This window comes from Sarcophilus harrisii, chromosome 1, assembly GCF_902635505.1.
Source record: "Sarcophilus harrisii chromosome 1, mSarHar1.11, whole genome shotgun sequence".
Lineage (NCBI taxonomy): Eukaryota > Metazoa > Chordata > Mammalia > Dasyuromorphia > Dasyuridae > Sarcophilus > Sarcophilus harrisii.
In genome coordinates, this window is record NC_045426.1 from 622,806,463 (window position 1) to 622,818,495 (window position 12,033).

General features: G+C 32.8%; 1 protein-coding gene across 14 annotated transcripts in view; it reads left to right on the top strand.

Annotated features, from left to right (window-relative positions):
- Positions 1 to 12,033, top strand: part of PHF20L1 (PHD finger protein 20 like 1) — a 100,577-nt gene that overhangs the window by 75,257 nt on the left and 13,287 nt on the right. For all 14 annotated transcript variants that reach the window (XM_031947216.1, XM_031947217.1, XM_031947215.1 and 11 more), the window contains 3 exons: positions 5,775 to 5,956; positions 9,398 to 9,497; positions 11,520 to 11,715. In XM_031947216.1, the coding sequence (XP_031803076.1) occupies positions 5,775 to 5,956; positions 9,398 to 9,497; positions 11,520 to 11,715 (478 nt within the window). The remainder of the gene's footprint in view (positions 1 to 5,774; positions 5,957 to 9,397; positions 9,498 to 11,519; positions 11,716 to 12,033) is intronic.

A 12,033-nucleotide genomic window follows, 5' to 3' on the forward strand; every position in this document is an offset into this window, starting at 1 on the left:
CTGATCAATTAAGTTAAATTGAACACTTACTATATTCATAGCATTTCCCAATATTTCTGTCCTTCCTTATCTCAGTTTGGCACAGAACATTCTTAGAACCACTTCTCTTCTTATGTCCCTAAAGCAAACATATGGGCCTTTTGAGATCTTATATAATGTTTTTACATCTAACTGTAACGGCAAAAAGTTTTTGTTTTTCTCTCTCTCTTTTTTTTTGTCTCCCCACTGAGACCTTGAAGATAAAGACAAGGCTTACTGAGGAAATTATAATGCACAAAAACATTATTTTTAGTTGACATCACTTCTGGTCATATTGTCCACAAGAAATGAAGTGGATACTCTTGGTAGGAAGGGCTATAATAAGAAATCCATTGAGCCTAGGGATGTTGCTTTTAAGATTACTAAAGCATTTTAGCCTTTGCTGTAAATCTTCCCATAGAAGCATCTTGCATAGACATTGGGGTAAAGTGATAAGTTAGACCAAATGTTAGAGTTGGGGTTCCTAGCAACAAATTTGTAGTATCAAGGAAGAAGCAAATAGAAAGAAAAGGAAGATGGAAGAAAAGTTTTAAGCAATAGTAGATAAGGAAGAGTTCTCATGATAATCCTTGAAAGTTGGCCTTTAAGTACATAATAGATTATATAATCTGTACATGAGAAGCACATACAAACAGATAATAGCTAAATCAGGGATTTAATTCTTCCTTAGCTTAAAACAAAAGGACAAGTCACAATATTTTGTAACTTCCTAACATCAAATATTTTATAACTGGAAGGGATATTAGAAATCATATGATCCAATTCATTTTGGTAAAGAAACTTAGACTTCAAGAAGTTATGACTCACCTAAGTCTAGTACTAGATAGAATTAACTCCAAATTCAGTACTTTACAATATTCCACATTAACTCAAAAAATTTTAGTTAGGAGGTCTCAATTAATATTCTGACATTGAATTTTAATTTACAGGTAAATGTTAAGATTGTTCTTTCAGTCCTCTATGAGAAATATATTTTTAAATGGAGGAAGGTATGATACAAACTTAATTCGGCATTAATTCTATTTTAATAACACTCTACTTAATGTATTTAATAAATATTTGTTATTTGCAGATATGATTCATAGGCTAACAATGAAATTGTTTAGATCGTGTTTGTCATCTGGCCACAGTAGAGCTAAAAAGGACACATAAATTAGAAGGAAGCTTTTGACTTAGTATTAACCAATTATCTAGACTAGCATATAGTAATACTGAGCTGGGAGGTTCAGTGACTGAAGCAGTTCTATGACCACTTTTCTATCTTTTCACAGTGTTTTTATTTCTGTTACTTGTTATTTTCCTTTTCTGCCTGTGATTGTAGCATTTCCCTTGCCTCTCCTACTACTGCCCTTCTAAGGGGATAAGACTGGAAAATAGTCTTTCCTTTATTTTACCCCCCCTCTCCCCCTTACTGACATGTTTATGTAAGTATTAGTGCTTAAATCCTGTCTGTCCCATCCATCTTACCTGTCTCTTCCCCACTACTCTGAAGGCATTTTCTGCTCTCACAGTTTTTCTGGAAAAATACTTGTTTTTTTTTTTTGTTTTGTTTTGTTTTTGCCTCATGATTCTTTAGTCCTTTGTGTTACCAAAGTTAAAAAACATCTGTGTACAACTGTGCCATCTTTTTTTATAGAGGAGGAGGAAAAACTCAAAAATGTAATGGAGGGAATGGTATAGGAGGAAACTTTTTGTTCCTGGCTATTTGACAGTATGAAGGAATTGCTTCACATCTCTGTAGGGGAATAATTATGAACTTTTTCTTACTCAACCCATGACTCAGAGTACCAAAGGAAAAAATGGTTCCCAGGCTAATCCCGGTACACTGGTAATGCTAGCCGAGACCTTACATTTCTGAATTTCTATTTATCACTACCAGTCCTTTTCTGTTCACACAAGAGTCTCCAGGAGTCAAAAATTTATCCCTTTACCTCAGTCTTTTCCTTTTAACAGGTCAAAAGCATTACAATCATTAACAGAGACAAGAGTCCCTTTCCCAATATTAGAAGACAAAGAAGTGTGAGAAGATCTGTCCTAGAATGGGGAAAATGGCTCTATAGTACAGTTAGTATGATACTTTTGTGGGATAGCCATGGAACCTTGTCTGCATATATAATATTGTTTTTATAGAAAAGTGCATTCTTAATTCTAAGCAACCATAGTTGCTTCTCTACAGAGATCCATAAATTGGCAGTTACTTCTGGATTTCAAATTTATCCTGACCAAATTAGGATTTATTAGAGTTCTGCCTGAAACTCAAACTAATTATTATGCTATTAATACATTTCACTGTTGTATTAAAATTGTTTCTTTATTAAATATTTACTTTTTATAAATGTATTTGCCTTTAGTTCAGTATTCTTGATAAGCAACCATAAGTTTTGTTTTCTCCAAAAATCTCAGTATACTTAAAAAAAAAAGGATTAACAAAGCACAAAATAAAGCATGTTATTTTTTAAAATGTAGCACCATTCAGTTTCCTAGAAAAATCAAGTATGAAATATTGTTAAAAAAAAATTGAGAGAGTAAGGAAACTTTTTTTTTTAGGATACTTTATATTAAGAAAGATTGCGACATGATGTATTTTAAATGTTTGCAGTATAACTGAGAGATTAGTTTGACCTGCTAGTTTGAAAATTAATTTTTATTTTATTGTCTTGATAATGTCATGAAAATATTATTTTTACTTTGAATAATCCTAGTATGTCAAACTATATCATGGAAATGAAGTGAGTAAAACTCCACAGAAAGATAAAGGGAGAGAATAATTACTTTGTTACATATAAACAATGAGAGATTGGTGTGGTGATAAAGAGCCAGCCTTGAAACCAAGAAGAACTGGGTTCAAGTGCCCTTTCGACACTTAATGCCTCTGTGACTCTTAAGCAAGTCACTTAACTCAATATTCTAGACCCCAGCTTCTTAAACCCTGGATTGTAACCCCATGTGAAGTCTAGTAGCTGAAGCAGGGGGTCATGAAATTATGTTTTATTATCAGTAAATTTTCTATTTATATGCCTCTCATATCTATATATCCAGGTTAATGTAAAAATTTCTTGGGCAAAAAAAGGTAGTGAGAGGAAAAAGTTAAAGTCTTAGATAACTCTTTATGATTATAATTTGTAGATAAGATACTAACTTTAAGTGATGGAGGGATTTTCTTCCCTTGGGAGTTCACTGTAATAGTAAAGTAACAGGTTTAATCCCTAGATTAGAAAGAAATACTGCAATCTGATAGAGGGTTTTTTTGTTTTTTTTTTTAAATACTAACATCCTATTCTTTGTAGAAATCCCCTGTATTTTTTTCCAGAGACAGAAAAATAAATAAATCATTGTGGTATGAGATCAGAGCTGTTATTATTCAGTTCATTTTCATTTATAGATAACTCTCTTAAAGAGCTCTTATCTGTGTTTGGTTTGGAGTCAGGAAAATATTGGTTTGTATTCCACTTAAATCACTAGCTGTATGACTCTGGACAAATCATTTAACCATTCTGCCTTTTTCTTCATCAATGAGGAGATGTTGGACTTAGTGGCCTCTAAGGTCCCTTCAGTACACCAATAATCCTATGAAGTTTACCTCCCTGTAATATCCATCCATTGCTCTCTGGAAAGACGCAGAAGTGTAATTCCAATTTCACAATGGTTCTACCTACAGGAATCAAAAATCCGTTCTTATGTAGACGAAATTAATGTTTTAGTTTAGGATTGGACCAGGTAATAAGTAAATTAAAAGTAAAAGGTATAAAGCATGATGGTGTATGTTGTACACTTAGGTATACAGGAATACCCTTGTATGTACACACACGTCTAATTGTGTGTGTACATGTGTGTTACTGTTACCCAGTTAATCTTTAGGGAAAACAATCCAATTTTTTTGATTCTCTTGAGCTGACAAGGTTTTAAGTTTCATTATCATCCTCTTGATATGCTTCAGTTTGTTAACATCTGCTTTAAAGCTGTGAAATAATAGAATTGAACATGCCAAGCCAGATATGATATAATGGCAGATATACTATGGGACAGTTGGAATGACCATTGTACATTTGTGAATATAGCCTGATTACATTGACCTTTTTTGTAAGCTGGGTCCTTAGCTTGTAGTCAGTCCTTTAATCAACAAGTATTTATTAAACATCTACTGCCCAATACTGTGATTCACAAGCTGAAGCAATAGAAGGAAACTAATTTGGTGAAATGATACCTGTAAGGTCTTATATGCTTCATTAAGTTAACTGCACAAGAATAGATATTTAGCTTAATAGAAGTCCATTTGAAAAACAAACAAACATGGGGATCATTATTGACTGAGCAATTTTTTCTTTTGAATCTTTAGTCTATTATCCAGTTTGTTATTTCTTTCAGCCTGATGCCATACTACAGATTGATATTTTCTAGGTCTTTGGGCTATAAATAAAAATGTTGAACTGATGTGTGCTTACTAAAGGATCCAGTGGAATAACAGTAGATATTCCCTTCTTCTCGTCTAGATTTCTATTAGTATATTCCTAATACTTTAAAGTTGTTGTTTTCCTGCAGGTTGTCCAACTCGCATTTCTCTCTCTCTCTCTCTCTCTCTCTCTCTTTCTCTCCCTTTTTTTTTTTTAAATAAAAATATCATGAGATGTTTTGTCAAAATCCTTGCCAAATTCTGGATGCCTTTATAGCATTCCCTAATTTTTCAGTTTAGTTACTATAAGGTCCTATTTTTACTTCAGTGTGAGTAGCCCATGTACATTCTTCTCTGTGTCTTGGTCCATGATTTTCAAGAATTGCTGCAGCTAAAAAATGTATATGACTAAGCTGATGATGAGGTAAACTGGTCTTCCAACAGTCTGCAATGATCTGTCAAAATCTTAAATTTGACATTCTCAAATACTTTTTAACTAGACTTAATAAGAGCTTGTTTTTGAAAGAGCATAGTTTTTGAAAACCCTAGATCACCTCCACAATGAGAAATCAATGTGTGCTTTAAAGGAATACCAGCCTATAACCCTAACAAAAAAGGAATGATATTAATTTTCAGTGAACTCTTGTTGCCTTATGATGTACAGATTTCCCTCTCTAAGAGCTGAAACTGCCATAATCCATTTTAAAAATGTACATGGAACTTTGGAAATCAGTCATAGCAACATTTCTCACTTCTTGTTATGAGACCTCTGACATTCATAAAAAAATTACTTTTAGGTTCTTTTGATTAAGTCTAAATTATTTCTGGGAAATAATTCTTAATGATTGAATGGATTTGATAATTTAATTCTCCTTATCATTTCAGGAATCTCAGATTTCACATTCTTCTTAGTAGTTTTATTCTATAGTTACAAGTTTGAAAAATCATTGTTGTTGCTAGAAAAAATAGAAGTAAAAAATTCTGTTCTGTCGTTAACCCCAGATAGTGGACGTATTCCTTTTAAATTATTTATTATTATGAACATCATTAGTCCCTTTTATAGAGATACACTGTCATTTTGTAGCAGTCCCATTACTGTTATCTGAAATCATGGTAAAAAAAAAACTAAATCTCATTTATAATCTATGTAGTCAGGTACTTACTTTTCTCTTTCACTATTAACCTTATATACTTAAATATTTATTAGTTTATTGGCTTTTTCCTAGTCTTCCATATTTCCTCAGAATTACTGTTCTGTGAAATAATTTAGGTGTTCCTGGAAAAAAAAAAAAACACTTCTATAAAATTGGAAAATATAGACATAGAGTTTTTCTTTATTTTTTAGATTTGTCAGATGTTGAATTCTTAGATGACTCTTCAACTGAAAGTTTACTTCTGAGTGGTGATGAGTACAATCAGGACTTTGATTCCACTAATTTTGAAGAGTCTCAAGATGAAGATGATGCCCTTAATGAAATTGTCAGGTGTATTTGTGAAATGGATGAAGAGAATGGTTTTATGATTCAGGTAATTGTTTGCTTATATTTCTTTTAATCTTGAATATTACTTTAGATGTTAAGTATATTATTACTATCTTTTGCTGACTGCTATTTTGTGTATATGTGTGCACATATATGTATATACATATATACATATGTGTATATATATGTGCATATATTTACATATTTATATATATATGTATGTATGTATATCTTTCTAATTCATAATTGTACAAAAGAAAAGCAATAGAGATCAAGCAAAATTTCTTCCATTAGGTAAGTAGAGAAGTCCTTTGTTTTATAAGATAGTCCTGTCGAGTAAGTTAATGAGTAGGGGACTGAACTTAAAGACAGGAAAACCTAAGTTCAAATTCTGCCTTTAAAATTTGCATGGGCAAGTAAGTCATTAAACTTAAATGCTTTTCTTCATCTGTAATGTACCAATTTATTTATCTATAGTACCAATTTATTTTGAGGTTTAACTGAGATAATGTGCATGCAATGGTTTGCTAATTTTGAAGTCATTTATAGAGATCAGTTTTCACTAATAATCAACATTTTAAATCCAAGTCTTCAAGGAAGATAACATGGAAGATACTGTATATACATACGTATAATATACATATTATACGTATGTATGTATGTATACACACACACACACACATTCACAATGGTATGATCTAGTTCTTTAGAGTGCTAAAGCACAGAAGGAGCTGGAACTGATTAGCACAGCTAAAAACATCACAAAAGGTTATTGTAAAAATATATAATTTGTAGAAAGGAGAAGAATCAAAGAAAGGATAAAGTGATTGCTCAGGATGGATGGAACGATGATAAATAATAGAGGCCAGAAACTAGGTAGAAATTTTACATGCTTATTTTGCTTCTGTTTTCTCTGCAAAGGAGAATGATTTTTGGTATGGGAAAAAATACAACAAAAATAAACAATAGAGAATTTATAACCAATACAAGAGCACAGTCATAAGAAAGCATCTAGCTACATTTGATGAGGTCAGGTTACCACCCCAAAGAAATTTGTATGTTCAGTTATTTCTAGACCTGATGGATATGATTACTGAATTATTGTTAGTGATCTTTGAAAGATCATGGAGAATTAGAGAGGTACAACAGATTGGAAGAGAACTATGATCTGGTTAAAAATGGGAAAAGAATGAAATCTGAAAATTTTAGACCAGTAATTTTTACTTTTTTGCAAACTTCTATGATATCATATTAAAGGGATAGTTAAAGAATAACAAGGAAGTGGTGATCACAGAGAGCCATCATCAAAATCATATTATGCCTGATGCATTTTATTTATTGGTTCAGGAAAGGTTTTTAGACACAGTTAACCTTGTTGAATGGTCTTGACAAAATATTTGACAAAGCTTACTTTTTTTATGAATAAGTTAAAGAGATGTAGACTAGATAGTAGTACACTTACTTGGACTAAGAACTAGTTGAATAGCCAAATCCAAAGAAAAGTCATTTGTGGGACTATGAAATCTGGTAAAAAGTATCTTGTGAAATGCAGCAGAGATCTGTATATTAGGCCTGTACTTTTGGACATTTTGTCTTTGACTTGCATACAAGCATAGAGAGCAAGCAGATCAAATCTTTTGACAACAGAAAGCTAGGAGGGAGAGCTTACATGTTGGATGATATAGGAAGGACCTAGAAAGATCTTATTAGAATAGAATATTGAATTTTAATAAGATGAATTAAAAAGATAAGTATAAAATCTTTCAAATAGATTCTACAACTCAAATTCAAGCACAAAGAAGCTAATATAGTTTTAGACTGCATTAAGAGTAGTCTAGTTCTCAGAACTAGACAATAATCATGAAGTCATATTCAGATCTTACATAGGTTCTGGAGGCCACATTTTAGATAACATTGATAAAAAGGAGAGAAGACATATAAAAGGAAGCCATCTAGATCTTGCAAATAAAAAATAAAGAGTTGGTGGACACATAAGTATATTTGAAATGTCATATGGATGAAAGATTTGATGTGTTATTCTTGAGTCCTGAGAATAGAACTATGTGCAATGGGAGGAAGAAAAAAAATTAATCAAATATTGGCTTGATGTGAAGGAAAAAAATTATAATCATGAGTTCTAAAAGAGAAGTTAGCTGCTTTGGAGGATAGTATGTTTGCCTGTGCTGGAGTTTTTCAAGTGAAGGCTGTAATCACTTGTTAGATTTGTGGCAGAGGACATTCTTTGTTTTTTAAGGTATTGGTTCATTTAAATGGCCTTTGAAATTCTCTTCTATGGGGATTCTTCTTGTGGGACTGGTACTAAAATTGATTCCATACTTTTCAAAGGCTGGCAAAGCAGATAAGTTTCCATGTAGTATCTTTCTCTTGATTACTTGCTGACAGTACTATCATGTTATGAGCAGAATACTTTTATCCTTCATTGGGCAGAGTTCAATGAAAAATACTCCTAACGTACTTGTTAAAGAGAGAAAAGATACATCCTTGATTAAGTCGTTATTTTGGCTACCTCCTTTGCTTATATTCAGCTGCCTTTGGGAACAAGAGAGACTTGAGCTATAGTTTGAATCACTGTGTAATGATGTGGAAATAGTGGAAAATGACAAAGCAGGTAGAGACCTGCTGTGATCAGCCAGCTTGCTCTCCTCTTTCTATCCTCTAATTACTCCCAGAAGTGATCTAAAAAGAACACCAAAGGAGAAAATACAGGGAGTCATCTTTCTAGCCTGATGTCACAAATTTGATGTCAAACAAGTAGCTAAGGCAGAAGCTGTGAAATAGGATGGTCAGATATTGTGTTTGTATGTATTTAGATCTTTTTTAACACCAGATCACTGAGAGCTAATTGAAGACTCAGTTTTAGGCTCAAGGAAACAACAAAGAGTCATCCAAATATGTGTCTATGCTTCCAAACTAGGCTAGCCCACAAAAGATCTCAGATTCAGAGCCACATTCACTGGCTCTGCTGAGGATTCTTCAGCAATCCAGCTTTAAGAGGAAGAATTTAATGGCTATGATGACCCATGAAACAAATTAAAAATAGAAAAATGTAATGTTCAGGCTAGCTTGCTAGAGGTAGCTTCGGACAGGCTTTGGTCTCAGCAGAATAGGCACCACGAGGATAGTCAGGAATAGAGTCTAAAATCTTTATTCTGGCCCAGTCTTGATCTTAATGGAAGGGAGTGCAGGAATCGGGAGAGCCACCAGGAGGATGGTCAAAAATGGAATGTCTTATTTCCAGTCCTCTCAGCCCTTAAATACCCTATTACAATTACATCATTACAGCACACTAAGTATATGTGAACTAGAGAATCATTATCTAATCATGTTTAGTATTTTTTCTTTAAAAAAATAGCTTTACTTAAGGATCTTATTTCAAAGAATTAATGTAATCTAGACAGAAAACCAAGAGAGATTTGCTTTTTAATTGAGCTAATGGATCATAAAAATGCCTTTTGTTTTCTAACAGTGTGAAGAGTGCCTATGTTGGCAACACAGTGTCTGTATGGGATTGCTAGAAGACAGCATCCCAGAGCAGTACATCTGCTATATTTGCAGGGATCCACCAGGTAGGAATTTTGTTACTTTGTTCCTTAATATAGTTGTATCCTGTAAAATTCTGTTTACTGATACTGTGAAAATATAATGTTGTTGAAACAAAGTTAAGTGGGAACTATGTTATAAATGGGAAATACCTTCCCTAATTTAACTCAACATTCTTACTTGTAAAAGACTAAGTTAGGACTTTACAGAAGTGGAGACTGTATGATCTTTATCATAGCAATGCCAAATTCTTCTCTACCAGCTCTTTCCCAGAGCTTTGGCTGTAGACTTGAGGCTTCTCTGTCAGACAGAATAAGGGTGAAGGAGAAGTTGCTTCCCTATATATGCTCTCTAGTCCACAGTTGACTTTGAAAAACTGATCCTGAAGTGTTGGGCAGGCAATGAAGACTGGTTTTTACTATGCTACTTCTCTGCATTCTCACAGTTTTGCATTTACCGTCTTATTACTTCTCAGCCTCTCCACAGCTCTGCCACTCACCTGCAGTTCCAAGCCCTATAGCCCTTGCACAGGCTCTACAATAGACAATAATTTTTAATGTCTGTTCTGTGTCCCGACTCATCCTCTTAAGTGCCAGTGGAATCTGCCTACCTAAAAATTACAGGAAAGGAGTATCCTATGGTGTAGGTTAGATGTTGCCTTATAAAACACACTTCTTCTAATTTGTTGTCACTACCCCTGATTTGCTCAGTAATCATTTTCCACCACTAAGTAGATAGATAGAATTTACTTAGTACAAGTGGCGGAAAAGGTACTTATCCAGAAAAATGATGCAGTGGGGTGGCTTAAGATAAGTCTTATGGATAAGATATTAATGTTATTCCAAAATTACCTTGATTGAATCAACAGTGTTTGAATAAATGTATATATTCATTTTATATAAGTACATGTACAATTTATAAATTATTCCATGTTATAAACATTAATATAACATTCTCTGACCTATAATTTATATTTTTTAATATTTTTGGCATGATATTTTCTGCTAAATAGTTTTCAAAATGCTTTCAAAAATGTTATCTCTGTTATAAGATGCTAAAAGAATAATAAAATAAATGTAAATATAACTATAATTATCATTATGCTAGAAAGATGGATTTGTCTCTATGGTTATAGAAGAGTCCTCTCTATTCCCTTTTCTGTGTATTCCATTCTTGATAGTTTCAATGTTTTACACGTGTGTTCTTACTATCACAACAACTAGGAAAATGATCAGAGTGCTGCATACATTTGAACTGAATTCATAGAGACATTCTTCAAACTTATTTACTTGGAGCTTCCCTTCTTGTCACAAGAACTTATTCAAAGACAAACCACGCCTATTTCCAGACAACTACAAATAATAGATAGATGAAAAAAAGTGAAATTAAAGAATTTTAGAGTTAGGAAGGATTTTTATTTTGTAGTCTAATAACTTCATTTTACAGATGACTTAAATTGAGGCTAGTGGTCATAAACTTTCTTGTCCAGTGCCCCATAACAGACCTAGAATGGAATCCAATAGCCTATGCTTTTACCCTTACAACATGCTGCCACCCTTTTTAAATTAGAGGTAACTTTACAAACTAAGATAAAAAGTACTGTCTTTTTTTTCCCCTCTATTGAAAAGAAAAGCCAACAAAAAAAATGTACACATCTGGACTTCAGAAATGCCACTCAGAAATGCAAGATTTTAGATGTTTATCTAGAACTAAGTGACAGTTTTTAAAGTGAAGTGAGAAGAAAGTAAATCAATGTGACATCCCTTCCCTCTCAACTAAATGTTTGTTGGTAGTTGATAATTTGGCATTTAGAAGTAAAGAGTGAGTTCAAGTTTTTCAGCTTTTGGTAACTATATCTTTGTAATATTTGCCTACTGTAATTTCCTTGAAACTAGAAATTGCTTTTAAGTTATCAGTACTATATCCTTTGATGCTGCTGTTAGAAACAAAGTCTGTCCTATCTATCCACAACCACTATTGGCAGTGGAAGATTTTACAGGAAACCCAAATTGGGTCATTTGTAACTTAGATGATTTCATTATTCACAGGTCAAAGATGGAGTGCAAAATATCTTTATGATAAGGAATGGTTGAACAATGGGCGAATGTGTGGGTTATCATTTTTAAAGGAAAATTACTCTCATCTCAATGCCAAAAAGATAGTTTCAACACATCATCTGCTTGCTGATGTATATGGTGTAACAGAAGTATTACATGGGTTACAACTGAAGATTGGAATTCTAAAGTAAGTGGAAATTCATAGAAAAGCATGAAATTTGAATACTGTTGTAAGCAAAAAAAAAAAGAAAGAAAAAATATAATTAATCAAGAACTGGGTTGAATTTGTTTTGTTTTATTTTATTTCACTCTTAGTTAAATCTTATTTATCTTATTTTCATAAAATTTTCTCCTTTTCTTGACTTAAAATTTCTACACTAGTAGACTCTCAACAACTTAGATTATTTCAGTAGCATTATAATTGGTCTCCCTGCCTGCATACTATTCTAGTTTTCTTACATCTCACTTCACCTCTACAAACTGTGATTTAGTGACACAGTCCTCT